We start from the raw sequence: 25,367 nt of genomic DNA, 5'->3' as shown, positions 1-25,367 counted from the left end.
CGCAGGCTTAAAGTGTGGAACGTGCTGGTGCACCCGGAGTTTTGCAGAGTCGCCTAGGCCAAGCAAAGGTTTTGACCACCAAATCTCATTTGTGTGTGACAGCCTTTGCAGAGGGACTCCACGGACGAGTGAGGAATGTGGATTCCTAGGAAATAGCTTTGATCATTAATAGCAAAGATCCACGCACCTTTCTTCTCTGGTTTCTGCAGCTTGCAGCACATCTCAGAGGCCCTTCTTGGAGGTCATTCTGTCTTCAAAGTTTCCTTCTTCAGGGTGGTTGACGAGAAACTGCCATTGCTCAGCCTGTTAGTGAGCCTGAGAGGTGAAAGCCTGCCTCCTTCCAGATGAGTTCATGGCCCTATCCTGTCTGAACCTATTCCCACTAGATAGATGGACCTCCACATTTTGTCACAATTCAAGATGCCCTGTAGCAAACATCAGGTACCACCTCTGCAGCATATTCCTTGCCTTAATCTTATCACATACTCACATCCAGAGGAGGTTGAGTCATTTCTTTCTCCTTTCTCCAACATCTGGCTTTTGGCCTCTGCCCCTGCCTTCTCTCCCGAACGTCTCTAAGGCCTCAACAGGATTTCACCAGTCCTGAGCCACACGACTTGTCGAACTTTTGCATGGTTTGTATTGCGATCTCTGGCGAAAATTGCCCCCTTCTCCTTTGCCCCACTCCAGAGTTACTGGGAATTTTGCCATTTTCTTCTTGGGAGTCAAGATTGTACTCCCCGTTTCTGCAAGGGAGAGCTTGCTCCATTTCTGGTGGCTCTTTCAGACCTGTTGTGAGTTCGCCTCGGCTGTTTCCGTTGCATACTAAGGGAGCTCCCTTGCCGCAAGATCTGCATTTTGAATGGCAGATGATCTCTATCAGAAAATTGGGACCTTGTCTCATTAGAGTGTTTGTTCCCACCACTGAAGTGAAGGCGAGAGGAAGAGAGGAGAGATCTGTCCTCTAGGTGCCTGGCAGGCGAATAACAAGTAAGGAGTTTTTCTCTCTCAAATGTAAAGAGCTTTTATTGTTGTTGTTGCTTGCAGTTTTGAGGGACCAGGCCTGGCTCTCTGGGGCTGATCGTAGCAGCCTTCAAGAGGAGCTGGAATTTTACTTTTGAGCAAATTAACCCAAACCACTTATAGGTTCAATGGTCCATGAGTGTCATTCTGCAGTGGCAGGTGCTTTAAAGGACATGGGGAAGAGGTACGTACTTCTGCCACACTGAGTGCATGCTGCATCTGCTATGCTTGAGATCAATCACAGCAGGCGTCCAGTGGTGCAGAGGAGGAAGCGGCATCCCATAACCTGGCGCCACTCCTCCCTGGCTCTATCGGGGGGATCATGCTTACCTGGGCGCAAAGATAAGGCTGTCCCATCGGTGCTTTGCAGATGCGCGGCACTGGAGTATTTGCAAACCCTCTCCATAGTCACCGGGAGAGCGACGGCTCCCTCTTACAGGCAGAGGGGAGGCTTGGGACAGAGCCGGGACACTTTGTCCACCTCATTAAGCAATTTGGGGAAGCTGTTGCATAAATCTTATTGTTTTGTAATGCTCTCCAAACAAATACCAAGAAAGGGAAACAAGATGCTGTGTTTTAAGCAATGGAGACACAAAGCCCTGGGCTGTTTTATCATTTCTCCCCACCTCTCCCTCTCTTTTCTCCCTCCTGATTCACTCTCTCTCTGGATATCATAAATGAGGGAAGCTCTATTTAAATGCAGATTTCAGAGGCTGGCCAAGAGCAATAAATAGCTCTCCGCCATGACGATCAGGCAAACATTATCATGCCTCTTTGTCTGTGAAGAAAAGAGTTTTTAAGCATAGGTTAAAAAAAAAAAAAAAATGTGTTCATTGAGGCATCTTCTTTACTTCCTGAGTTATGGTGGATTATGGGGGCTTTTTAATATTATTTTATTTGTAAGCAGCAGTTTGGAGACTGTAATGAAAATACAAAACTGCCTGTTTCTCCACTGGAGCTCTACTTGACAGCCTCATAATGAGGGACTTTGAAAGTTTCTCGCAGTTCCCCAAACTGACAGCCTCAAGGGCTAATGCTGCACTCAGCAAGGAGGGAACCTGTAAAGTAAGCAAACCTTGCAGCCATCTTCAACCTAACCCAGTGTTTCACAACCAGTGTGCTGCGGCACAGAAGTGTGCCGTCAGAAATGAACAGGTGTGCTGCAAAATTTTTCCATGGCAATGAGCTACCATGAGTATGAGGATGGGGAATGCCTTAACAGGTGTGCAACGGAAATTTTTTATTAATGCAAATGGGCCTTGGGCTGGAAAAGGCTGGGAAACACTGACCTAACCAAACAAACATTTGCCTCCTTATCTAAACGTGTCTTTCTATTCGTAAACTGGTTAGGCGTTAGGAGCAATGAATTTGGGGTTGGCTTTGATGGCGATAGCAGCAGGTCTAAACTCAGCGTGGGAACTGCAGGAAATACTAGGAAGGCGAGGTGGGAGGTGAGGCTGGTTTCCAGTGCTGGAGCATCTTCTGTGACTGAGTATTATGCCTCGTGCTCCTCCCCAAGCCCACGGTTTTTTAAGTGGGGGTTGAATCTTTCTGAGACTTAGGACAACTATTGCTGCTTAGATTAACCCCCTGTGTTAATGATCCTGCTGCATTCAACTGGATGCTTTCCAAACATCTCCATGGCCCACGTCTTAAACAGATCTCAGAGCCCTCAGTGCTAGAGCACTTCTCAACTGATCCTGGCTCTCCTGTGCAAGTTCTTGTATCTGGGTTGAATCCACATTGCAACTTTAGGTTTGAGCTTCTTGGGAACATGCAGGAGGTTGGAAGTAGATTGAGGGCATAAATAGGAAGAATATTTCAAGTATGACCTTATGTACCAGGGGGATAGGGAACGTGGAAAGACAGACCTTTCGAACCTCTGGCGGTAGATTTTGGGAAGCGATCTCAGTTCCTCCATGCTTTAATCTTCTTGCATATTCCAGGCACCGACTCAGAGTGACAGTTGTGTTTTTAATGGATCATAAGTTATGGCAAAACATCCCAACAGAGCGAGAGGCATCTTAAGGAAGTGAACGGTACTTAATAAACTTAACTGGGAAAGGTCAGCTAGACAGTGTTGTTCTAACAGCATATAAACCTTCCAGTGACATCTGTTCCCTGTTGTTGTAAAAACGCCACTTCGTTAGGTCTTGGTTGCATCATGAATTCAGTAGAAATACATAATAAAACATGTTACCGTGTTGGCCTTGTCAGCGTGCATATGCATGTTACAAATGCGGCTCATGGAGTGAAAGCACACCTGAGGACTGCTTGGCTCATGGGAGTGTGACGCAAGGATTTTTGCTGCTCGGGTGCTGCTTGAAACTCAACTGAGGATGGTAGGAAATGAATGTTCCTGCTCTCTTAAAAATTGGCTGGTGGCTTTCATAGGATGACTTGATCAGTCTTGGCCCAGCTCTAGGTGGACAGCAGTCTATGTTGCTAACACAGCCCAGGTGGTTAGCATTTACTGGTCCCGTTGTTGGCCGTTTCACATGAAAGGACCAAAATTGACTGAACCAAGGAAAATGAACAGCCGTCTTGCTCTGCGAGGGGGTTGCGAGGGGTTTCCTCAAGGGGAGGGGAGAAAAGTGGGACGTGGCCTGCTCTGCTGCTTCTCGTGTTCTCTCGTCTTTGCTGTGATAAAGTAGTGTGAAAATGCTCCTGTGGAATTGTGTTACAAGCTTTTACTTGTATGAAGTGGAGTAAGTGCTTGTAGGGTCAGTGAACCGATCTCCTGCAGGAAGTAATAGAAACCCCATCCCTTGGGAAATCCTTCCTAGATTGAATGAAACATTGGCGGACACACTGCAGTTACAAGCTTGTTAGGGGGCCAAGGAGAGTGTTCTCAAAAACTTATATGGGTTGGATTACATCTTAATAAATGTGCTCATTTTGTGGGGTCCTTTCCTTCCACACTAGTATGCAACATCTCTGAGACAACTAGAGCAAAGTAGTTGCTGATGTATAGACAACTTACTGGTGTATAGAGGAATCCTGGGACAGTACTGAATGTATTTTAGTTGTCCTACACTGCTGAGTGTAAAAAGAGGAGGATTTGCTGCTGTCACGTGATGATCTACATCAATAGCCAATGGTCAATATTCTGGGGTTTCCAAGTTATGCAGCCTAATTGAGTATTGATTGCCAAAGCCCTTGTGTGTCAATTAGTGTTGGGGTATCCAACTTGAGTGTAGAACCGGATGAAAATTTGCTGTCCAAAATATTTTTCACTAGCAAGCACCTCCTTTCGTTTCCCTCCGAACTGCAATTTCAGTCCCCAAAACACCCCCAAACCCATGAAATATATTATAGGTTTTCATTGGGAGAGGGAAGGATAAAAATGAGGAATATTATTTCACTCAAAGAAGTGAACTTTTTCAAGCAAAGAGCAATAATTTTATGGATCCTGGGTAATAATTTTTCCATTTAAAAAGAAAAAAAAGAAAGAAGCGTGAAAACCCTGGAGGAAAACTTTTGATGGAGCCATTTTTCATCTTTATCAAAATTTCTTGTGGGGGCAAAGATGTTTCTAGACCAGCTGTGCTTGAGATGTTTAGCCTTTTTGAAAGCAAATCCCAGAGCGACTACAGGACCCTGACTCCAACTCTTGCTGTCGGTATTCACAAACTCGGAAATGGCTGGAAAACCTGTGGCTGCTTCTGAAAATGTTTGCTCATGATCCTGTAATAATAATAATAACAAAAAAAACCCCCTCTGAAACATCTAGGTGTGAGACATTTATTACAACCAGGGAGAAAAGCAGTGCAGTGATTTTTGTGGCTAACAAAGTTCAAAGGCTTAATGTAAGTTTCCAGAATTAAAGATTTCCTTGACGCATCTCCCCATCGTTAATAGACAGGAATACATAAAAGAGAATTTAAATAAAGACTTTAGTCTGTACTTAATGATGCCATTATTAGACGAGAGTTGGCAATGCATCCCCAGACATAAAGTTTTAAAATCAACCTTTTTAAACATTAAATTACCTTTTTGGTCTGCTAGCTATAATAATAAATAAAGATTAGTTCAGCCTCATTACCCAGTCAGATTCATGAGCTGGTTTAATATTTGGTAACAACTAACTAGTCTCACAGTATGGGAGCAGATGGAGCATCGTGACAATTTCTGCACAAGCCCTGAAGGAAGTTAGCAATCTGTAATGGCTCTCCATTAATGGCTGGTTGGGTTTGTATGGGTGTTACTGCCTCCTAGTGAGCTGCATCAGAGCTGCCCAGCAATAGGCCCTCGGTCCGGCCCAAAGATTAATGTAGATTTTCTCCTACCTCGAGCATCTGGAGGCTCCTGCTTTTGGAAACAAGGATCCTTGTTCTTTCCTTGCTGCCACAACAAAGTTTGTAATTTGAAGGGCGAGAAAAACTGTAAAATGGGGTGGGCTTGGCTCTGAACTTCCAGGACATGCTGTCCAGTCTAGTGTTTCCACTAAAAACTTAATGAGGTCACGTCTAATTGAGATACTGTGTTTGAGCCAGAATGTGCTATAGCCATTGGAGGAGGTGTGGTTGCAATAGGCTTGCTTCTTTATGCACTACCAGCCTTACACAACTGTGGGGCTCCCATCATCTCCCGAAATGAGGAGATTAGCAAAGGAATATGTTCCCATGTGGCCCTGATCTAGTGGGATGCTGGTAAGTAAACAGAGCTGTATCTTTGTTCCTGCTATATCAAATGGAGATTTTCGGGCCTTTATATCGGCCACTGATGGAGCTCCTTTTTGCGTCAGGCTACCCCTCGCTTTCTGCAATTTGCTGTGTAATGTTGGGGTATTGCCTCCTTTCTTAGGGATGTGTTTTCAAGACAAGCCACAACATTCAGGCAGTTGGCAAGGGGAGCAAGGAAGCACATTTTTCCCAGCTTAGGAAAATGTTCAAGGTTTCAAGCGGGGGGAAAAAAGGTCCCACCCTGAATTAGCACAAAAAATCAGTCTCAAAAGTGCTTGCAAACAGATGATGTGATCCATTTAAAAAAAGAATCAGTTATGACATTGGACATGCCTTTTAAAAATACATGTTCTGTACTAGAAATTAACTTACATTTTGAAATGAGAAATTATTTTGAGCTGGAAAATGCAGCTGTTAGGAAATGTCTCCCATTCCAACAACTTCAAGAGCTTTTTCAAATGGAAAGCTCTTCAAAACCAGCCTTTTCCTGCAAACAGCATTGGCAGTAAGGAATTGACTTTTTCCTTTGGGCAAACCTTTTTGAGAAATTCCCAACCAGTTCTAATTCAGATCTTGGGTTTTGGCCTGCCCTTTCATAGCAACATGGGCCAGGCGAAAAATAAAAAATAAAATTGCATCCAAGCTCCTAACGCTTGGATCAGGGAGGCAGGATTTGTGGGTTAATTCTGTGAGTGAGAGGAGGTCAAGGAGGAGTGAGACAACACTTGGCTTTCTGGAATGCTTTTCATTCCTCGCTTGGCTCATTTGTAATTAAAAATAGCCACCATGCATATCAACTTCTAAAAATCCTATGATCCGAGTTGCTGGCCTTAGAGGAAAGCACAACCTTTGCAGTCGTATAATGAGATAAAGATTAACTGCCCGTGCTTTGCAGATAATGACAGCGCTTGTATGTAAGCGGAGCAGACGAGATGGTGTTGCCTGAAGGACTGGGACTGCTCGCCAAGACATCTGTGCAGCGAGACACATCTCAGAAGAATTGTTGTCACGTGTTTCCTTATCAGAGACTAGTTCAGTTTTTGAAACCCTTAAAAGTGATGCAAGATGGGAAGATCAGTTCCTTGGTGCATCTGTCTATCCCCATAGGTGCCTCCCTACTAACCTATCTATAGCTGTCCATACGCACACCCCTCACTCTGGCATACTCTGATCCCTATCCCCGTAGGACCTGAGTGCTCATCGTGTGAATGGAAGCCTCTGTGCCTACGTCTGATCAAGTGAATCAACTTCCAACTTGCTTCTGTAATCTCTCCCTTTCACAGTCGTGCCTGGCACAAACCAGAGCATGGGCAAGCGGATATTTTAAATGCTTAAAAAAAAAAAAGCACTGCCCGGAAATCTCAGCATTGCATGTTCTTTAATATATATTTTTATGCCTTTCTATTTAAATCTAGAGGTGGATGCTAGCCCATGGGACTGAGAACCTCAGAGCCTAAGTATGAGCTGCCACTAGGTGCCTACCTGGCACTTTCCAATGAGTAACCGTGCTGTCTTAGAGAGTGTCAAACGGCGGGGAGGAAGGGAAGCAAAAGGAGAAAACCCAAAAGCCCTCATGCACCAATGATTATTTTTGTTAGCTGTCCAGATGTTCCACAAACATACCGTTAATACAACTGCTGATGCAGCCTCTTTAATTTTTATTTTATTTTTTTTATCACAACGAGCTTTCACAGTCGACGGAATATGCCAGATTGGAGCATTTCTCGCTGGAGGGGATCAGATAGCTGTTATCCCTCGCCACGCACACACGTGCACTTTTTCCCCTTAACAGTTTTCCAGGTACAGCTGTGGCGAGCATTTTGTGGTGTTCAACCAGAGCTAGAACTGCAAATGAATAACCATGCTGGAAATCACGCAGGACAGACACGGTATCCTATTTATGCATCTCGTTTCCTTGCGGCTCCTGTGCGTGTGTCCCACTAGATGTAATGGGTGTTTGACATGTGCATCCACAAGGAGAAAATCTCGCGTCTAACCTGTAATGGTGTGGGTGTAGCTTTGTGCCTTGTAAAGCAACGGCCCAGAGCTTGAGCTGTGTAAAATGAAACCTTAAAGTGGAAATGCCATTGAGAGGCACTCGGGAGACGCGTTATCCCAGAGAGGCAGGAAATGCTCTCTGCTGCTGGACAGCAGTGGACCGTGGAGGACACTGGCCTTGTCCTCAAGCCATCCAGATGCTCTCTCTGCAGAGATAAGTGCTCACAGGAACTCAAAACATTTTTCTTCTCTTAGTGCAGGAGCGATTACCTCCTGCATAGGTCCCCCTTTAGTCCTTATGCCACAATGACTCCAGAATCGTGTGAAAACTCAAGTTTTTCTCAGGCATGGTCCTGGGCGAAATACCTGGGCTGCAACTGAGACTTGCATTGAGTTTGTGGCTTTGTGCAGAGTAAAAGCCAGGGAACATTAACCTCTGGGAGGGGGGCCGGGGGTGTAAAAGCAGAGAAGAATTGTCACACACCAATGTGAAGGGCAACTGCTGGACTTATTGGCTGCACCCATACCTCTGCACCTCCATGTAGGGTCAGTAGTGGAGTGGGGGCCATCATTCAAGTCCTGAAGTACCTTCCTGGAAGCATCAGGGCTCGTAGACAGAGGTGGTATCGAGGGCTGCGCGAAGCTTCAGGTTGATTCGTAGGAGATTCAACCAGATTTGACCCTAGCTGACTTCCTGCCCCTTGAGGAGGAGGATGGACTCGATTTTCCAAGGTTTCTTCCAGCCCTAGTGTCTATGAACTCTGTGAAGCTTTTGGGCACAAACATCCTTCATCTGGCATCAGAGAAAAGATTGTAAAAGTTCGCCTGGGTAGAAATGAAAGTTCATATTTCATAGGATTTCACAGAGGAGCCAATAGATGGAAAAAACCCTCTGGGCAGCAGTCCTTCACTGGTAAGGAGTCTCAGCTCTCCTGTGAGGCTGTGATGATGGAAATTACTTTAAAGACAGGAGCAGGATCTCGGGTTGCAGGTGGTCCAAGTTGTTTCTTGCTTGGGAAAATATGAAGATTTCATTTAATTGTTATTATTTTTTTTTTTTGCAAAAATAAGGTTTAATAAATAATATCGCCTCTATCCATGAGCCCTGATTGCTTTTCCTCTAGACCAATATGGCTACAACCTGGATACCTTCTTGGAAGCATGGCATCCTTGTGGTCTTGTTAGTAGACATAACTAAGGGGATTAGCTGTCTGAGGACTTCATTGCAACCAGCTGCCAAGTCGAGATCTCTCTGGAGGCAGAAACTTCAAGGTTCAGGGTCTAAAGTAATCTCTGACAATTGGAGAACCAACATGAAACATTCCTTGGAGTCCAGTTATCATGCAGCAGCCTGCTGCTGCAGGGCTTTTGGGTATGTTTTGTACTGGTCTGGTGCAATCAGCTGGAGACCAGAGTGCCGTACCTCTCCAGGTGGGAGCTCCTTAGGACAAACTTGCACTGCTTTGGTCCCAGCTGGAAGTTGCTCTTTATGCCTACCTGACATCTTCTTTTAACTTTCCCTGTGCCTTGCAAATCTTATCTATTTCCTTGTTCTGCCCCCGCTCCCTCCACTGCGGGAGCAGCTCCGTACCTCTAGGTTACAGCCAATTTGCTTTATTTCGGCTGTCAGTTGATTTACATGGTTCTTTCTTTAAAAAAGGAAAAAGGAAAGCTTCTGCAGCAAAGTGATGCATTTCAAAGCTTTAACAAGTGCTGTAGCTGGTTCTGTATTTTCCTGGCCTGTGTGCTTACATTATACAGCAGAGCTGCACTAATCTACTCTTTGCTAACCTACGCACTTTGGGGCCTGATTCTGGTGTTACTTAGGTCTGGTTTACACCCAGGCAGCTCCTGCCCTAATGGAAGCAATGCTGCTAAGAAACTTTGGCAAAGAAGATAAGCATCGGTCCCCTTATAATTCATATACCAACAAAACAGTGCTGTCTTCCCAACTAAGATTTAATAGCTGAGTGCTACAACAGGAGCTCTTATTAACCAGACTCGGCAAACGGTACTGCAGAAATGTTGCTAGTGCGTTATGAAGTATTAAGATTAATGCTCAACTCCAATTTATTTTTATCTTCTATAAAAAAAAAAATAAAAAAAAAGTAAAAACCATACACCACAATATCTCTTCTCCGCCCCAGCATAGCACAGATTTGAGTAGGCAGGCTCAGGAGATGAGTTCAAGAGTCAAGTGCCTTCTGTTTGAAAAATATTTGTCCCTCCCCACCCACCCCTGCCCACTCGCTTCCTGAAATATTCTGACTGTGAGAATTGATCTGCTGGTCTCAGCACTGCACAGAGACTTTATCAAATGAACAAAGCATGTTTTTGATGCACTCTTGTGCGTGCGCCTGTGCTTGTTCACTTGCTAATTCACGCATCACAGTAAATCCCGAACTGTTTTCTTGGGCATTAAATGTTTTCGCTCGATCTGAGCCTTCAAGAGGCCGAGAAGCGATTACTAAACTGGGCCCTGATCCTTTCCCTGGATTGAAGTGGACAAACCCCAGCTTTATGATTTTGTATCCTAGTAACATTTAGAAACTGCAATCAGTAATCTGTCCTTAGTGAGCTTAGGCGCTGCGCAGGCAAGGGACAGACACTCTTGAGGCAGGGAGCTCACAAGTGATGCCTTGGGGCAGCGTGCTGGGTTGGATGATCTCCCAAGGTCCCTTCCAACCCTAATGTCTATGAAATCTATGAAATTTGGTAGGCACTAACAGGTGGGCATGACAGGTAAGGATGGATGTGAGGGGCAGTAATAAAATGAATGGACGTCAGTAGATACGATGAAGGAACAGCTCATCCCATGCCTAACCAATGCCTGTTGGGGGCGAGCAATTTTGGTAGGACGTAAGCTTGGTACTCAGTTTGAAAGGTCAAGCATTGCAACAGTCACCCTAGAGAAACTGCGGTATGTCCATCCTTGGGTGCTTTCAAAAGCAGGTTAGACAGTTGGCTGGCATGGTTTAGTCAGGGATGATCCTTCCTTGAGCAAGCGTCTGGACTAGATGATCATGTGAAGTCCCTTACCGCCCTACTTTGCTATGATCCTATGGATACAGAATTGGGGCCCCACTGAGTCATGTAATCCTCCCAGATTAGGTGATTCAGGCATCCCTGCAAAGATAGAAACCTACCGTTGCCAAAGCACTGGTCAAATGCACCATGGAAAATGGACTCTTTTTCTCTCTCCCCTGATCCTTTTACTTCCTCTGCCTACTGACTCACCAGGTTTTATTCTAGGTTCTACTGATTTTTCCAGTCCTTCCTTACTGAGCCATGCTTTTGTTTTCCAGCTGCCATTCTGGATGACCCGATGGAGTGCAGCAGAGGGGAGAGGCTGTCTATCACCCTAGCGAAGAACCGGATCAATCGGGCCCCAGAGCGAGTGGGAAAAGCCAAAGTGGAGGTGGACATTTTTGAGCTGCTGAGAGACAGTGAATATGAGACAGCGGAAACCAGTATGTACCTCCTGGGCCTTGAACCTTTTCTTTTCCTGTCGGTCTCCAAGTGGGGGTTCCCCGCAAGAGCATCCTTCCTTAGATGTCTGCTGGTCTGAGTCTGCAGCAGTGCTTGCCCCAGAAAACAGTCTCATTCATCAGATCAGTGTGGCTTTTCTCAGGAACAGATAGTATCCTGTTATAAGCATCTGAATGATCACAAACCCTGTTAGGGTATCAAGTGCTTCTCCAGCTATAAGTCTCCTAAAGGCAGTTCTGCTGTAGCGACCAAGTGTGTGGTAGGCTTGCTGGCATCCTAGTGGGATTCCCTTGTGCTGGATAGCAGATGGGGCAGTGTCCTTTTAAATAGTTTGGGGGTATTTTAGGGCTGCTCCCCTCTTCTGTGTGCGCTGTCATCCTGCTAAAGTTTAATGGCCATCCTTTTATCACACACAGGTTTTGCTCGCTTGCAGAATTTCCCCTGCAGAGCTGTCTGCAGGTTTAAGGCAGGCTCAGAAAGTAGAGAGGGGAGGAAGCGTTGCCCAGTGGAGACAGCATAACTCTGGGACTTGGGAGTCCTGGGTTCTCATCCGGGCTCTGCCCTTGGTTTATGGCTGTCTGTGAGCAAAGTGACTTCCTTCCCTGCTCTATGCCTGGGGGTGCCTATACACATGCCGCAAAGCTGCTCTAATGTGCTGTAATCACAGCCTGTCTGAGCAGGTTTGATTAATTGAGTCTGCTGAAGTGTGGTAATTGCTGTGCTCCAGCAGACTGTAGCATTGCGTGTATCAGTGTCCCCGTGCTGGAAAATGGTGGTGGGGATGCTGATACACATGATGCTCTAATTAGAATGGCTCTAATTAAAGCGCCCCCCTCTCTCGGAGAACACCTGTAAACACCCTGGGTGTCCTCATCTGTAAACTGAGGATGCTGATACTGACTTCCTGGCTAAAACCCTTTGGAAATGAACTGATGTAAAGCACTAAACAAGAACTAGGTAATGTTGGTCTGAATTGACTCATTTCTGAAATGCTGCTTAGCCCTGAGCTGGGCAAAGAAACGCAGCAGCTCTTCTTCTGCGTTTCTCAACACTAGCTGCCAAGGGGCTGTGTATACCAGAATAGGTGGTGCCTAAGCTCTCTTTCTAGAGGCAGTATACACATCCTGGGGGTGTGCATTTCCCAAATGCGAATAGATCTCTGATCTAGATGTTCTCTAAAGGGTTTTATCTTTAGACATGAGCTCATCCAGTCTGCATCCATTACTAAAACCTGTCTATTTGACTAATATACTAATGTTCTCAGAGGCCTTCAAGGTTGTTTTTTTTTGTTTGATTATTTTTGCCTCCCTAGTCAGGGAAAATCTCTCCCTAGTCCCAATAAAAATTAAAAACAAAAATGGCTCTAAGCGCTGCCTCTTGTAGCAAAAGACCTATAGAAAGCAAAAGACTATGATAACTTCTCCACAGGAAATTGCTAAGCTATCTCATATAATCCTATAACAGGGCTATAATTCCCTATTGCAGATGAGTTCTAAAAGTCTATAGAAAAGATATAAATTTATATAGGCTTTTAGAGTGATTTCTGAGCAACGCTGTCTAATGGCTGTAGAACCAGGTTGGTTTTACTTCTATGTATTTCTGCTGGGCTGTCCCGTAGGATATGATAACAGCTTCCTAAAATTATCTTCAGTTGCTGCTCTTCCAAGCCTTTGGGTTTGATTCTCAACAGTCCTGCATGCTGTCCATGTCCATTAGGTTCAAAGGGAGTCCTGGCACTCAGTGCTTCAGAGCAGCAAGTCTCGGGGTAATTCACTGAAGGGACCATCATGCCTGTTAGCATGTGAGGTGGAGGGACTAGTCCTTGATTCCCCAAATAAGAAATTAATACTATTTGTAGAACCGTTCCTCCGTATTCAGTTACTAATGTGTATTTCAGAAGGTTCCCGGGTGTCTATATATAGAGCCCAGCACCGATGAGACAGTTAAGGTTAAAAACTTCTCCTCCGGCATCTCGAGGAAAAGTTTTGAAATGGCCTTCTTCTGCCTTCGCTTCTTGAACTCTGTAATAGGGGTCCGGCTTGTGCCCTGTTCTGGGTCATCACAGCTGATTAAAGAGTGTCCCCAGTCACATCTGTTCAGTTTATCCTTTGTCCAAGTGAAGCTTCAGTCACACGTGTGCCCTCTGGCCTGCCCACATATACCCGTCCCGGGCAGGGCAGAGGGCACGGAGCCAACAGACAGACCTGGCGACCAGGGTCCAGCTTCCATGTGTGCCTCCTTATCTATCCCTCACCCTCTCCGCTGTCATTAGCAGGACAGGAAACGTGGACGATGCATCGCTTCCCTCTCTTGTTTGTTCTGCTCATCCTCCTTGCCACGTGCCTCGAATTTGATGTCAGCATTTTCCATTCATTCCTTTATTTGTGTGCTTAGTACCAATCTCCTCCTCTCATCGTGTGTGGGTGAATGCGACCAAATAGAAGGTGGTAATGATCTTGTCCTGGATTCCCTTGTTACTTACAGCAATGTAGAGCGAATCACAGCTTTTCTGATGTTTCTAGCTGAAAATACCAATTTGTTGAAACCAAAACATTTCATAGACATTTGGTAGAAACTTGCTGATTTCAGCAAAATACTATGTGGGGGGGTGGCGGAGTAATAATTCCTGAGAAGTTAGACATTTTTCCAGTTTAGAACACTTTTTTTTTTATATATATTAAATAATTGAATATAAAAAAGTAGACGTTGGAACAAAATGCTTTGATATGATCAAAAGGAAGCAATTTCTTTCTTTGGAATTGCCTTTCACAGCACCTTTTCCATTGTTTTATTGCAAGCGAGAAAGAAATTGTGAAATTGCAGCATTTCCTACGAAATGGAAAATTTGGTTTCTGCCCCTCCCTGCTCTCGCAGTAAAGTTGCTCTTGGTATACACCAATATTAAAAGTGAATCAAGCCCCTTTAAAATGAAAGGTTTCTTTACTTCTTGAATACCTGACTTCTCAACTCTAACACCGCAGTAGCAGTTGTCATTGCATATGATAGTAATGAAAGTAGTTTTGATGTTTTAACCTATGACTGCAGAGCTTTTATACATCTCTTTAATACCACTTTCAGATTTCACGCCTTTTGAATTACTCCTAAATATCACAGCTAGTATGTTTAGCTAACTGATTCCAGGAATGTCGCTATTACATCCAAACAGTGACACTTCGCATGCAATTAGCATTTTAAGAGATGAAAGACTTTTTGTGGGTTGCTTTTTATTTTATTGTAAAGCAATTTTCCATTTTTTAATGGCTGAGTTGGGGATCTTAACATATGCTGCTGCAAAACTGTGATTCCTAGAACAGATAAAAAACTTTATCTGTGGACAAACTTACACATGAATTTGATTAAGACCTGTTCATTTTCTATCTAAAGGGAGGCGGAGGCAAATAAATATATTGGTTGTTCTTGTAAGAAAGCATCTGCATATCACTATTTTGAAGTAATCCCATAGTGAAAAGATTATGGGCAGGGCTGGGTTTTCTTTTCATTGCAGGTAAAGCCCGTTTACTCCATGTGTTATATTTTCCCCCAGTTCCTTTATAGGGTTCCAAAACGGTCTGTTTAATGACTTTCTTCCTCTTGAAGTCCAAGAAGGGACACATTTCCCTCTCATCAGTCTGTGGTTTTCAGCATGTGGCAGCTTCTAAGGATCTTCCTTTTGCTAATCTTGCCTTGCTGTTGCATACAGCACCAGAGGCTGGTGGGCAAAGAGAGAATGTACCCCTGAATTTGCAAATGCTTTGAGGTTCTTGTCTATGAATGCTGGTATCTTTAATATACAGACTGAACAGGAATTGTTACCTCTTCCTAATACACATCTAACTGATGTCGTATAGTTCTGTGAGCAGAGATGCTCGTATTTCCAAACTATGAGTATATCTTTAGGCCCTGATTCAGCAAAGCAGTGAAGTGCTTCTGTGACAGAGTGGGATGTGCCTGTATCAAATGATGAGCTCCAGTTTGCATTATGCATGAGGGCACCCTATTGTAATGTATCCCAGGCAACTGTCTCACCTAGGAAATTGGCTTGATATGTATATAGAACTCATCAAGACAGGGCATATCACCTTTGAATGACTGTTAGCTACTGGCCTGACCCTGTGGGAAAATGGTCTTTTCTTCATCAGAGCCAGCGTGACTAGGGGTGAGCACGGGAGCTTTCCACTGAGAGTCTACTTCTAAAAAGCAGGGTGCTGCTCTGTGTGGCTAGCTGACTGTTTCTAGGCACGTGGCCAGAGGACCTGTAGGAGGGTGAGGACAGGAGAGATTCTGCCCAGCCAGAAATATCGACACCTCTGACTTGCAAGAAGGCACGAGGTGAGGCTAGAAGGGGGGCCCATTTTGTATTTTGTATTTGCAGATCTGTAACGCTCTAGTATTTGAAGAGTACAGTGTCTGTCACTGAGAGAGTCATGTACTAGGCTTGTATGTCAGAAGGTCCCGGGCACTGATTTTGAGGTGTGGAGTGGCTGAGTGAGCCACTTATATCCTAAATGTGTGCCGGACTGTGAGTGTGAGCCTGGGGGTGTTCCCTGGAGTCCACAGCTAGCAACAGAGACTGAAAGTCGACTTAGATTGAATTGTGTTGGAAGCAGATGGGATACAGTATTGGGTCTACTTGCAATGGACTGGTGACAGTACAGTGGAGGCTGTACAACCTGCTTAGCCTTAGCAATGTGGAAGTGTATTACTGAATCGGAGCCATGATGTGCAGTGCTTAGGAAGCTCAGCTCAGGTTGCCCAGTAAAGATGGGGCCAGTCCTACCCCTTGATTCCCTCTACTCTGACATATGAGATGCTCAGCTGCAGGTCAGCACTGGGACCTTGTGATCCCAGGCGGTTTGCTCTCCAAACCTGGGTGCATGATTTTATGCAGACCATGCTGCGGTACCCTGGCAGAAAGGTGGTGTGATACCCTGGCCAGCATCCTTCATGGCAAGCTCTGCATTAGGATCCATGGTTTTCTGGTTAGTCCATGTTGTCCTTGGGATAATGCCACTGAAATCAGATCACTTTTACCAGGAATGAATGTGGAGTTGTGCAGACAGTCCTGCATCCTTGCATGTGCTTGTCTGAATACATGATGCCTGTCGGTGGAGCAGGGCTGGGTCCGAGTATGATTCCCCCTTCCTCCTCCCCACTCCCATGAAGAGTGAAAGAAGCAGGCAGCATTTTGAGTTAGGAAATGGCTTTGGATTACAAGAAGAGCTTCCTCAACATGGCCTAAGCCTCTGCCTCAAGGCATCTCCACTTGGTTTCCTTTTTTTCCCCCCCCTGTAATTCCATCCGCTGTTTCACCCTTAGAGTGATAAGCTGCTGCTCTTTCTTCTGACAGTTGTTGCAACTCAGTTGCTATGACTACTTAACGCACTTTTTGTTCTTGGCTACCCGAGAGACAAAGGGAAAGCGCTTGCCGAACTTTCCTCTACATGCAGGACAAAAATCCCCCCCCTTAGGACTTTTGCCTTATTCACACGTGTGCACACGGACGGGCGCCTGTGCCTTCCTCCTGGATGCTGGCAGGCGCCTGATACACTGCAGAATAATTGAAGGATCCCAGCTGTCACGAGGGACTGATGAATGTTTCTAAAACGGAACGCACAGTTTGCAAATTGCTGATATTCTTAGTCAAAAGGGTCTATTGAAGAGGTGTGAGTGCCAGCAAATCTCTAAGCGAAGAGGAGAAGCGAGTGCTATATCCCTTTGAAGCTGCTGGGGAAAAAAACCAAGGGGAGATGCGTGCTGTCCTCTTACTCCTGTCCATCAGCTCGGTGGCAACAATGGGGCTAAATTAATCCTTGTCACTCATTCATTTTCTGTGGCCTAAGTATTTGCCTAGTGTTTGACCAAAACCCCTTGGCTTGTATCTACAGCTGCCGGAATTGCAAGGCAGCCTCTCAGCCAAGACCACCTAGACCCAGGACAACTTGGTTTCCTACTTCACACCAGATCGGGTGCATTCAGTCTGGCAGGGCTGCCGTTTGGCCTCCTCCTCTGTCGTCTGCATCTCTGCCCAGATGACTTGACTTTCTTAGTGGAATATTGAGCCCCTGGGGCCCAGTCTACAAGTGTTACCTTTTGGTGGACATCTGTTGGGTGGCAGGAAATAAAGTCTTAGTTTTTTTCTCCCCCCGTGGTCACAAACACCGTTTTGCAGCCGAGAAGTCCAGCACCGCGTAGAACATGGCAATGAGCTGTCTTCTCGAACGCGGGACTAGTTCCCATAAGACAAATCATCTCTGTGGGAAGGTGTGCCCTGTTGTGTGCTGCACTGTGGGCAGAAGATTTACGATACCGTACAGTATAACCTCATAAATCCAGCATGCTCGGGACCGAGAACCTGCCGGAAATTTTAAAATTTTGGATTTCTGAAACTGGAGCGATGGCCGGTCCTGGAACAGCATCCGCACGTGGCGCAGAAGCGTGGGCCGGTGGATTGTGGCAGGAGCCGCCGCGTGCAAGCTTAAAAAGTGCCGGATTTTTGAGAGTACCCAATTATTGTTTTTATATATACGGATTTACAAAGGTATACTGTACTACCTTTACATCAGTTTTTAAAACAATGAAAAGAGAGGTCTTACTGCATGATTACATTTCTGTTCTTTACCTGAGGAGATTACTTTATCCTTGTTTTGAAAGGTATGGGGAGGGGGGCTTGCTTATTATTATTTTGTGTTTTGCTGATGTTAGGTTTAAGCTCCTCCATGTCCTCCTGAGTGGGTTAGGGTGTAAACTGGGATGACACTTTTCATATGCCCTTGTTTCTTGGATCATTTTACAAAGATGAATTAATTAAACCACGTCATTGCCTGTCAAAGCACTAGTCTCATCCCTAATTCACAGAGGGACAGAGAGGTGAAATGACTTGCCCAGAGTCACAGACCAAGTCATTAGCGGAGCTGGGACTACAACCCAGGAGCCCTGCCTCTTATACCCTTGTTGTAGCCACTAGATTATATAATTTCCTAGATTTAAGGCCACAAAATACCATTATAATCATCCAGTTTGACCTCCTGCATAACATAGGCCTTTGACATTCATCCGGTGGTTGCCGCACAGAGCCCAGTAACTTGTTGTCAAAGGAGAATGCATTTCTCTCTTTCTTTCTCTCTTTCTCTCCAAAAGACATTGAGTCTTGATTTAAAGGCTTCAAGTGCTGGAGAACCCATATATCCTGTCATAAGACTGTTCCAATGATTAACTACCCACGCTATTCAAATTGCGTTCCACTTTCAGTTTTTCTGGTTTCAGCTTCCAACGCTCGCATCTAGGTAATTTCCACCACCATTGTAAAGGCATGGCTCGGATACACACCAGGTGCCCACAGGAAGAATCCTGTCCCAAGCAAAACAAGTCACTTGATATACGAGGGACTGTCTTTTAGATGCATGACTTCTTTGCATAAGCTAGCTCGTAAACACTTGATTTTTGAAAGCTTTGACAAGACGTTACTGTAGAGAAGGCAAATAACCGTGGTGAACTTAATTTCTCCCACCTGGCGTCCGCATACCTTGCAAGCGCTCACGTTATGCTAGTTAAGCAAACATGACTGTGTATTTGCTGTTCGTCTGCCTGCCCGTGTCTTTAGATGGGAGGGAGATGGGAGCGTGGTAATATTGAGTTAGCCATTTCTCCCAATGTCTTTCAAAACTCCAATCAGCCATGTCAAGTTCAGAATATCCTTTGGGGACCTCAGGGCTCAGAAATGAGGATGCTGCTGGTTTCGGTCTGTGGAGGCTTCACTCATACAAATTACTCCAGAGGAACAGTCCTCGATGGTTTGGTTGGATCTGAATTCCACCGGGGAGGCCTTCCAAGTCCCTTCAGCTCACTTGAGCTCTGATTGAAAGCACAGAAGGTTACAGTTTAGCCCAGGAGACCAAGGGAAAAATTCAGCTTCTTCAGTTTGTCAGGGTCCTGTTAATGTTATATCAACTCTTGTGGCCTGGGTCCAGAACATTAACTGCTGCTGCACAGAGCGTACAGTAAAAACAAACCGAGAGCAATAATTTAATTCTTCTTATACTCAGTTCTGCAAAAGATGAGAGAAGAAATATAGAGAAGTTTGGCTGCTGCAGTATGTTGCTTTAACTTGGATCGTTCGTTGCTTAATATCTTCCATAAACTTCCGTGAAAATTTCTTGCTGCAAAGCAGGAAAAGCCCGAAAGGGGCATGTCACCAGGCAAAGGGACCCGGCTGTCCTTGGGCTTGAAGGAGGGTGGAGAGAGAGCAGATGCGAGCGGTTCGGAGGGGTTGGAAAATAATGTGCAAATGGCATTGGCGAGGGGCTTCTGTGGGATTGGGGGCAGCAGGCGGGAGTGCGCCACGACTTTTTAAGAGGAAGCCAGCAGTGGTGATAAGGGGTTTGGAGCACATGGTGGGGACTTACCAAGGTTGGAGGTCTGTCCTGTAAGACAGCTGGGCTATGGGACTAGTAGTGGGAAGCAGCGATGTTTTGAAAGTTAGGGATATGAGACTGACTTCATGGGGCTGGGGCTACAGAGACTCTTGGTTCAGTGGGGCGCTGGAGGCTGGGTGAGTTGATATACTTTGTGCTGTATTGTGTAGGCATCACTGCTTACTGGGACTCTTTGGATAAGCGCACCTCATTAACACATGTTTCTTCTCCGTGGTGACTCCAGTGTGCCAGATTCTGCCGAAAGGGGTGGTAGCTGTCCTGGGACCTTCATCAAGTCCGGCTTCAAGCTCCATTATCAGCAATATCTGTGGGGAGAAAGAGGTGAGTGAAATGTCCTCTTTGGGAGTCATTTTGAGCCAATGCTCTGACCAGCGGAGCTGCCTGAGCCCATGGTGCAGGTCCACAGGGGACAAGGGTGGGAGGTTGTAACGGAGGGGCAGGCAGGGTGCATGGGGTGATACAGTTCCCCTGACCTTGTTCACCACGGCAGCTTCATCTCAAATCCTTCTCTCAGCCCATGCGAGCCTGAGTCCAGGAAGACTCTGGAGGCTAAAAACAATTTCCAGCCCCCATTCTCTGCTGGGCTCTGGATGGAGCAGTTCCCTCCTTGTCTCCACTGACTGTTGCCTCAGTACTTGAGGATGCAGCATCTCACTTCTGCTTTATTATCTGCAAATGAAGTTATTATTTGCCTTCCCAGCTATCATCCCAGAAAGCATTTGTTGCCTCCAAGCTGCAAGTGCCTCCTCTGCAGATCCAGCAGGGAAGGTTTCTTGCTCTTCAGTCAGTTTGTGCCTTCAAGCTGGAGTCTTCTGTGTCCAGACAATGCTTTTCTCCCTGAGATGCCAGCCAGGGTCTTGCTGCGTGCTCCCTTCCTGTTGCTTTCCTCCCTCCTTTCCTGGCTTTGACTTGTCATGGGACTGTCAGGAGAAGAGCATCTGAAGTCTCCTGCAGCTTTCCTGTCACTTCGCCTCCATTCATGCACTCGGGTCTAACTAGTGAGTCTGCACCTATCCATCCTGGTATCTGTCTGGCTCTCCATCACCGCAGTATCTGAGCTCCTCATCCTCACTTGTAGATTTTATCCTCGCCTCTTCCTGCAGGGTGGGGCAGGGATGTTATCTACATCTTGCATGGTTGGGGGGGGAATGGAGGCATCAGACATGGCCTGGGAATGTCTGGGGTTTAGGTGTAAGCATTGAACCCAGAGCTCCTGAGTGCCAGCCTGGTGCCTTGCCCACTAACACATCCAGCCTGTCCCCCTTTTTGCATGGAAAAGATCATACCAAAATCCAGAGTTCAGTGCACAGATCCTCTCTCTCCTGGTCTCTTTGCCCTCCTTCCCTTTAATCTTGTTGTTTGTTGCTTTTCTCCCCACATCAACTTTTTCTCCTCTGTGTCTTGGCTCTTGCTCCCTCCTGTACTGCCATCCCCCTGGTTTTTCTAAGACCCAACACCACCGCTGAGCTTCCTCAGCGCTTCCTGTTGAAAAAGCTATCCACTGCTTGGCAGATGTGAATCCCTACACAGTCTCCCGACAGCTTCTTAGCTTTGTTTGCAGCCCTCCTGGAAGATTACTCCCCCTTTCTGGTTTGGAGATGTTCCTTCAGTACAAACACTTTTTGTCTGTGGCCAGATTATGCACCTGATTTAATATTTTATAAACCTTGAACCACCTTAGACTGATCTGACTTCACTCCAGGGACAAGAAATTGAGTTCTCTTCTCATAGTTCATCCCTTTAAAGTCTGATAACATCACTCAGCCATTTAGTCAACCCTGTCTCTGGTATCTCCAATCTCTGTGAGCATCTGAAATGGAGCACTGTAAATAGGCTGCATTCACACACGGGGCACACTCCTTTTTCCTCCTGGTATCTGAGGCAGTAGAGACGAAAGAGATCTTCTAGGGCCAGCCCTTGATCATGGCAGGGTGGCTCCCCAGAGCGTATATTTTAATGCTTCAGCCTATTTAAACATCTGAAGCCTTCTGTATCCCAGGCAAAGACCCCTCTGCATTAGATCATGAGTGCTTTTCCTGAACGTTGCATTTAATCTGCGTCACTTGGATCCATGGTCCTGGTCTCAGCCCGTTATTCATAAACTGCTGCTTCTTTCTAGAGGTACCCGGCACCAAAACTTGCATTCTGCGGAGTTCAGCTCCAGCCTTAGTGGTCTCTTTCTTGGGCCTGAATCTGTGCGCTGTCACTTGCACTGACGTCAGTCAGGAGCAGTTCATTATAATTTGCCTCGCAGGAGCACCTAGAGACCCCGAACAAGGCCAGGGTTTCTCTTTTGCTGGGCTTGGTATGCACAGCTTGTAAGGGAAGCTCTGCCTCAGGAGCTCACAGGCCAAGTTCTGTTACCCACCCACCCATTTTACAGACAAGGAATTGAGGCAAAGAGAGATGAAGCTGCTTGCTCCAGGTCACACAAGCAGCCTGCCAGAAATGGGAATAAAATATTCATTTCCTGAGTCACAGTTCAGTGCCGTCACCAAAAGACCAGCCTTTTTCTCTAATGAAGTCAGTGCTGTTATTCTGGTGCACATAAGGAAAGAGTCAGACTTTTTATCCTGGGCGAGGAAAAGACCTGGATCAAAGCAACCATCCACTGTGAGGCTGGAGCCTGCCTCCTTTGGAGATCACAGGCTGCTTGTAACTAGTTCTCATGTACACCTGTGTCGGAGCAGCTCTCTCTCCTGTTAGCAATCTTTACTGCAAGCTTCAGACTCCATATGACTTCAGCAAATGATCAGCAAGCCGGTACCGTGGATGCTTCGGCTGCTTAGGTTAAAGGAATTTGCCTTTAGCTTACGGTCGGCTTCTCTCCTGTTAATGGAACCCCGGATGAGGGCTGTGGAGTGAAATCAAGGCAGATAGCGGCTTATTTCCCTCTAACTTTCCGATTACTAACCAAACAGCTTATGCCTTCAAAAGAGCAGCCATCACAGCCCACTAACAGCCTTCCCCAGGAGGAGAAGACTCGGAAGAGTGGGGCGCTAGCCTCCGGAAACTGTGGTAATGGAAGTAAAGAGGACTTGACACCCTCCTAATGAAGCAGAACCAGATGTTTCCCTTTCCCGTGTTCTATTTCTTCCAAATAATTCATTCCGCCAAAACAACAAAAATAATTTTTCCCATCCAGCTGGCCCTAGCCACCTTCCCCACCATCCTGCTGCATCCTCCCCATGTCTCTGAGCATGTGCCCAAGTCAGAACGGAGCCAGCTCTCTGCCCACCCTTCCTCAGCGCTGGCTTGTTCCACATTGCCTGTGTTCCCTGGGATTCACTACCCTGCTTCTGCCTTTGCCTTGATTTATTAATGGCAAATTAAATATTATTAGGGCTGGGAGGGATGATCCCACTGGATTTTCTGCCTTACAATAGCCTGTTCCTTCTCAGCAGATCAAAAGGCCCAAAGCTTCTGATTGCTGCAACTGTTCCTCTTCCTCCTGGGACTTGCCAGCGTCAGGTCATCTTGTTCCTCTTTCTTGTAGCCTCCTAAACGTCTGGGGGTAGATCTCCACTAATTGCTGCATGTGCAGCTTTAATCTAGCTAACATGGGTACTAATAGCAATGAAGCCATGCGTGGTGGTGAGGTTCCTGTGTGGGCCCCATGAGCCCCATCCAGGACCACGCAGATACCAGTGAGGGCTGTTAGCCCCTGCTAAAGACAGAGCTGCTATAGCTTTGTTGCTCATGGTACCCAAGCTGGCTAGATTAAACTAACTCAACACACCTACACCTCCCTTTACAGTGTAGCATCCCCTTACTGCTGACCTTTACTAAAGAGCCTCAGCTAGGCCCTTCCTCATCCATCTCCCTAAAGCTGCCAGCCAGGTCTTTGTTCATAGAATCACAGAAAATGAGGGTGGGAAGGGACCTCAGGAGGTCACATCTAGTCCAACCCCCTGCTCAAAGCAGGAACAGTCCCAACTAGATCATCCAGCCAAGGCTTTGTTGAGCTGAGCCTTAAAAACCTCCAAGGATGGAGACTCCACCACCTTTCTGGGTAACCCATTCTAGTGCTTCACCACCCTCCTAAGGAAAAACCCTTTCACAGTATCCAGTGTAAACTTCCCTTGCTGCCACTTGAGCCCATTGCTCCTCGGTCTGTCATCAGCCACCACTGAGAACAGTCCGGCTCCATCCTCTTTGTAACCTCCCTTCGGGTAGTTGAAGGCTGCTGTTAAATCCTCTCTGGGTCTTCTCTTCTGCAGACTATAGAAGCCCAGTTCCCTCAGCCTCTCCTCACAAGTCATGTCCCCCAGCCCCCAACCATTTTCATTTCTCTCCGCTGGATTCTCTCCATTATGTCCACATCCTTTCTGTAGCGGGGGGCCCAAAACCGGACGCAGGACTCCAGATGTGGCCTCAGGAGTGCTGAATAGAAAGGCATAATCACTTCTCTCAATCTGCTGGCAACGCTCCTACCAATGCAGCCCAGGATGCCGTTAACCTTCTTGGCAACCAGGGCACACTGTTGACTCATACGCAGCTTATTGTCTGCTGTAACCCCCAGGTCCTTTTCTGCAGAGCTGCTGCTTAGCCAGTTGGTCCCCAGCCTTGTTGCTGTGGTGATCTTGCAAAAATCCTGCTCCTCTGTCCCAGCTGCACATTCCTGGGACTTTTTTTCTCTCTTGCCTACTCCCTTTTTAGCAGCGAATTGACAGCTCCTTACTGACGTTCTCCTGCAGCTGACCTTGCTTGCTTTCTCTCTCTGTCCTTTTTCATTCAGGTCCCTCATTTCAAAGTGGCCCCAGAAGAATTCCTCAAGTTCCAGTTCCAGCGATTCACCACCTTGAACCTCCATCCCAGCAACACAGACATCAGTGTGGCTGTTGCTGGGATCCTGAATTTCTTTAACTGTACCACTGCCTGCCTCATCTGTGCCAAAGCTGAATGTAAGTCACTCCAGCCTGAGTTAAACCCCCACTGGTCCTGATTTCCTTTCATTTTATCTTTTTCCACATCTTTCGGCACCTCCTGCTGTGTTAAAAAGGCCTCTACCTTCTGCTGCCGGCGGTGAAATCCCTCCTGAGAAGGGCAGTGGTGATTGCAGAAGGCTTGTGCTTTTTACCCCTCTGATTACAAGGATATAAATGAAACCATTTGTCTAAAGGTGGGGTCTGTTCAATCCACTGTGGGGCAAAGCGGGAGCTTGGCAAAAGCAGTGGCCAGAGAGGAAGCCTGCAGACAGGAATTTGCACGATGATCCCAAATCTCCATGTTTTCCAACAGCTGTGTATGCAGCAGTTGAGGGAGGGGGAACAATCATTGGCTGCTTGTCTTATTTGATGCTTGAAAGAGCGTTTTGTCTGGTGGGTGGCTTCCCACAATGGAGAAAGGTAGAAGGCCAGCTTCTGAGAGAGCACCTTTTTATTTACTTGTTTAGCAAATGGGTCTCTTGCAAGCATGTCTTTCTCAGACTGCACCATTTATAATCTAAACGGGGTGTGTGCAGGACCCGTCTAATGTCCAGCATCTTCTGCACAGTTCCACATCTGTACCACCCTGCTTGTACTGACCTGCATGTATGTGCCAGTCACTACAGCTGTATGCCTGCCCATGTGCAGCCACGCTTCTGAGCCCTTTTTCCTTAGACCCCTCCTCTGGTTAACACCCCAGCATAACCGCATTGATGTGCCTGGAGCCACTTTGAATTCATATTGCTGCAGAAGGAAGGAGGTGACCTCGTAGCGTGCAGACCATGACATGGGTGAATCTGAGGCAAAATGCA

At 46.3% G+C, this 25,367-nt stretch overlaps 1 protein-coding gene across 1 annotated transcript in view; it reads left to right on the top strand.

Annotated features, from left to right (window-relative positions):
* GRIK4 (glutamate ionotropic receptor kainate type subunit 4) overlaps window positions 1-25,367 on the top strand; it is a 285,803-nt gene that overhangs the window by 165,113 nt on the left and 95,323 nt on the right. Inside the window, exons 3-5 of the mRNA XM_090027057.1 lie at window positions 11,012-11,176; window positions 19,851-19,948; window positions 24,366-24,531. Of these exons, the coding sequence (XP_089883183.1) occupies window positions 11,012-11,176; window positions 19,851-19,948; window positions 24,366-24,531 (429 nt within the window). The remainder of the gene's footprint in view (window positions 1-11,011; window positions 11,177-19,850; window positions 19,949-24,365; window positions 24,532-25,367) is intronic.

The sequence above is a fragment of the Crocodylus siamensis genome, chromosome 14 (genome assembly GCF_052110815.1).
Source record: "Crocodylus siamensis isolate JL-2025a chromosome 14, ASM5211081v1, whole genome shotgun sequence".
Classification (NCBI taxonomy): Eukaryota; Metazoa; Chordata; order Crocodylia; family Crocodylidae; genus Crocodylus; species Crocodylus siamensis.
This window is presented reverse-complemented; position numbering and strand designations above follow the sequence as displayed.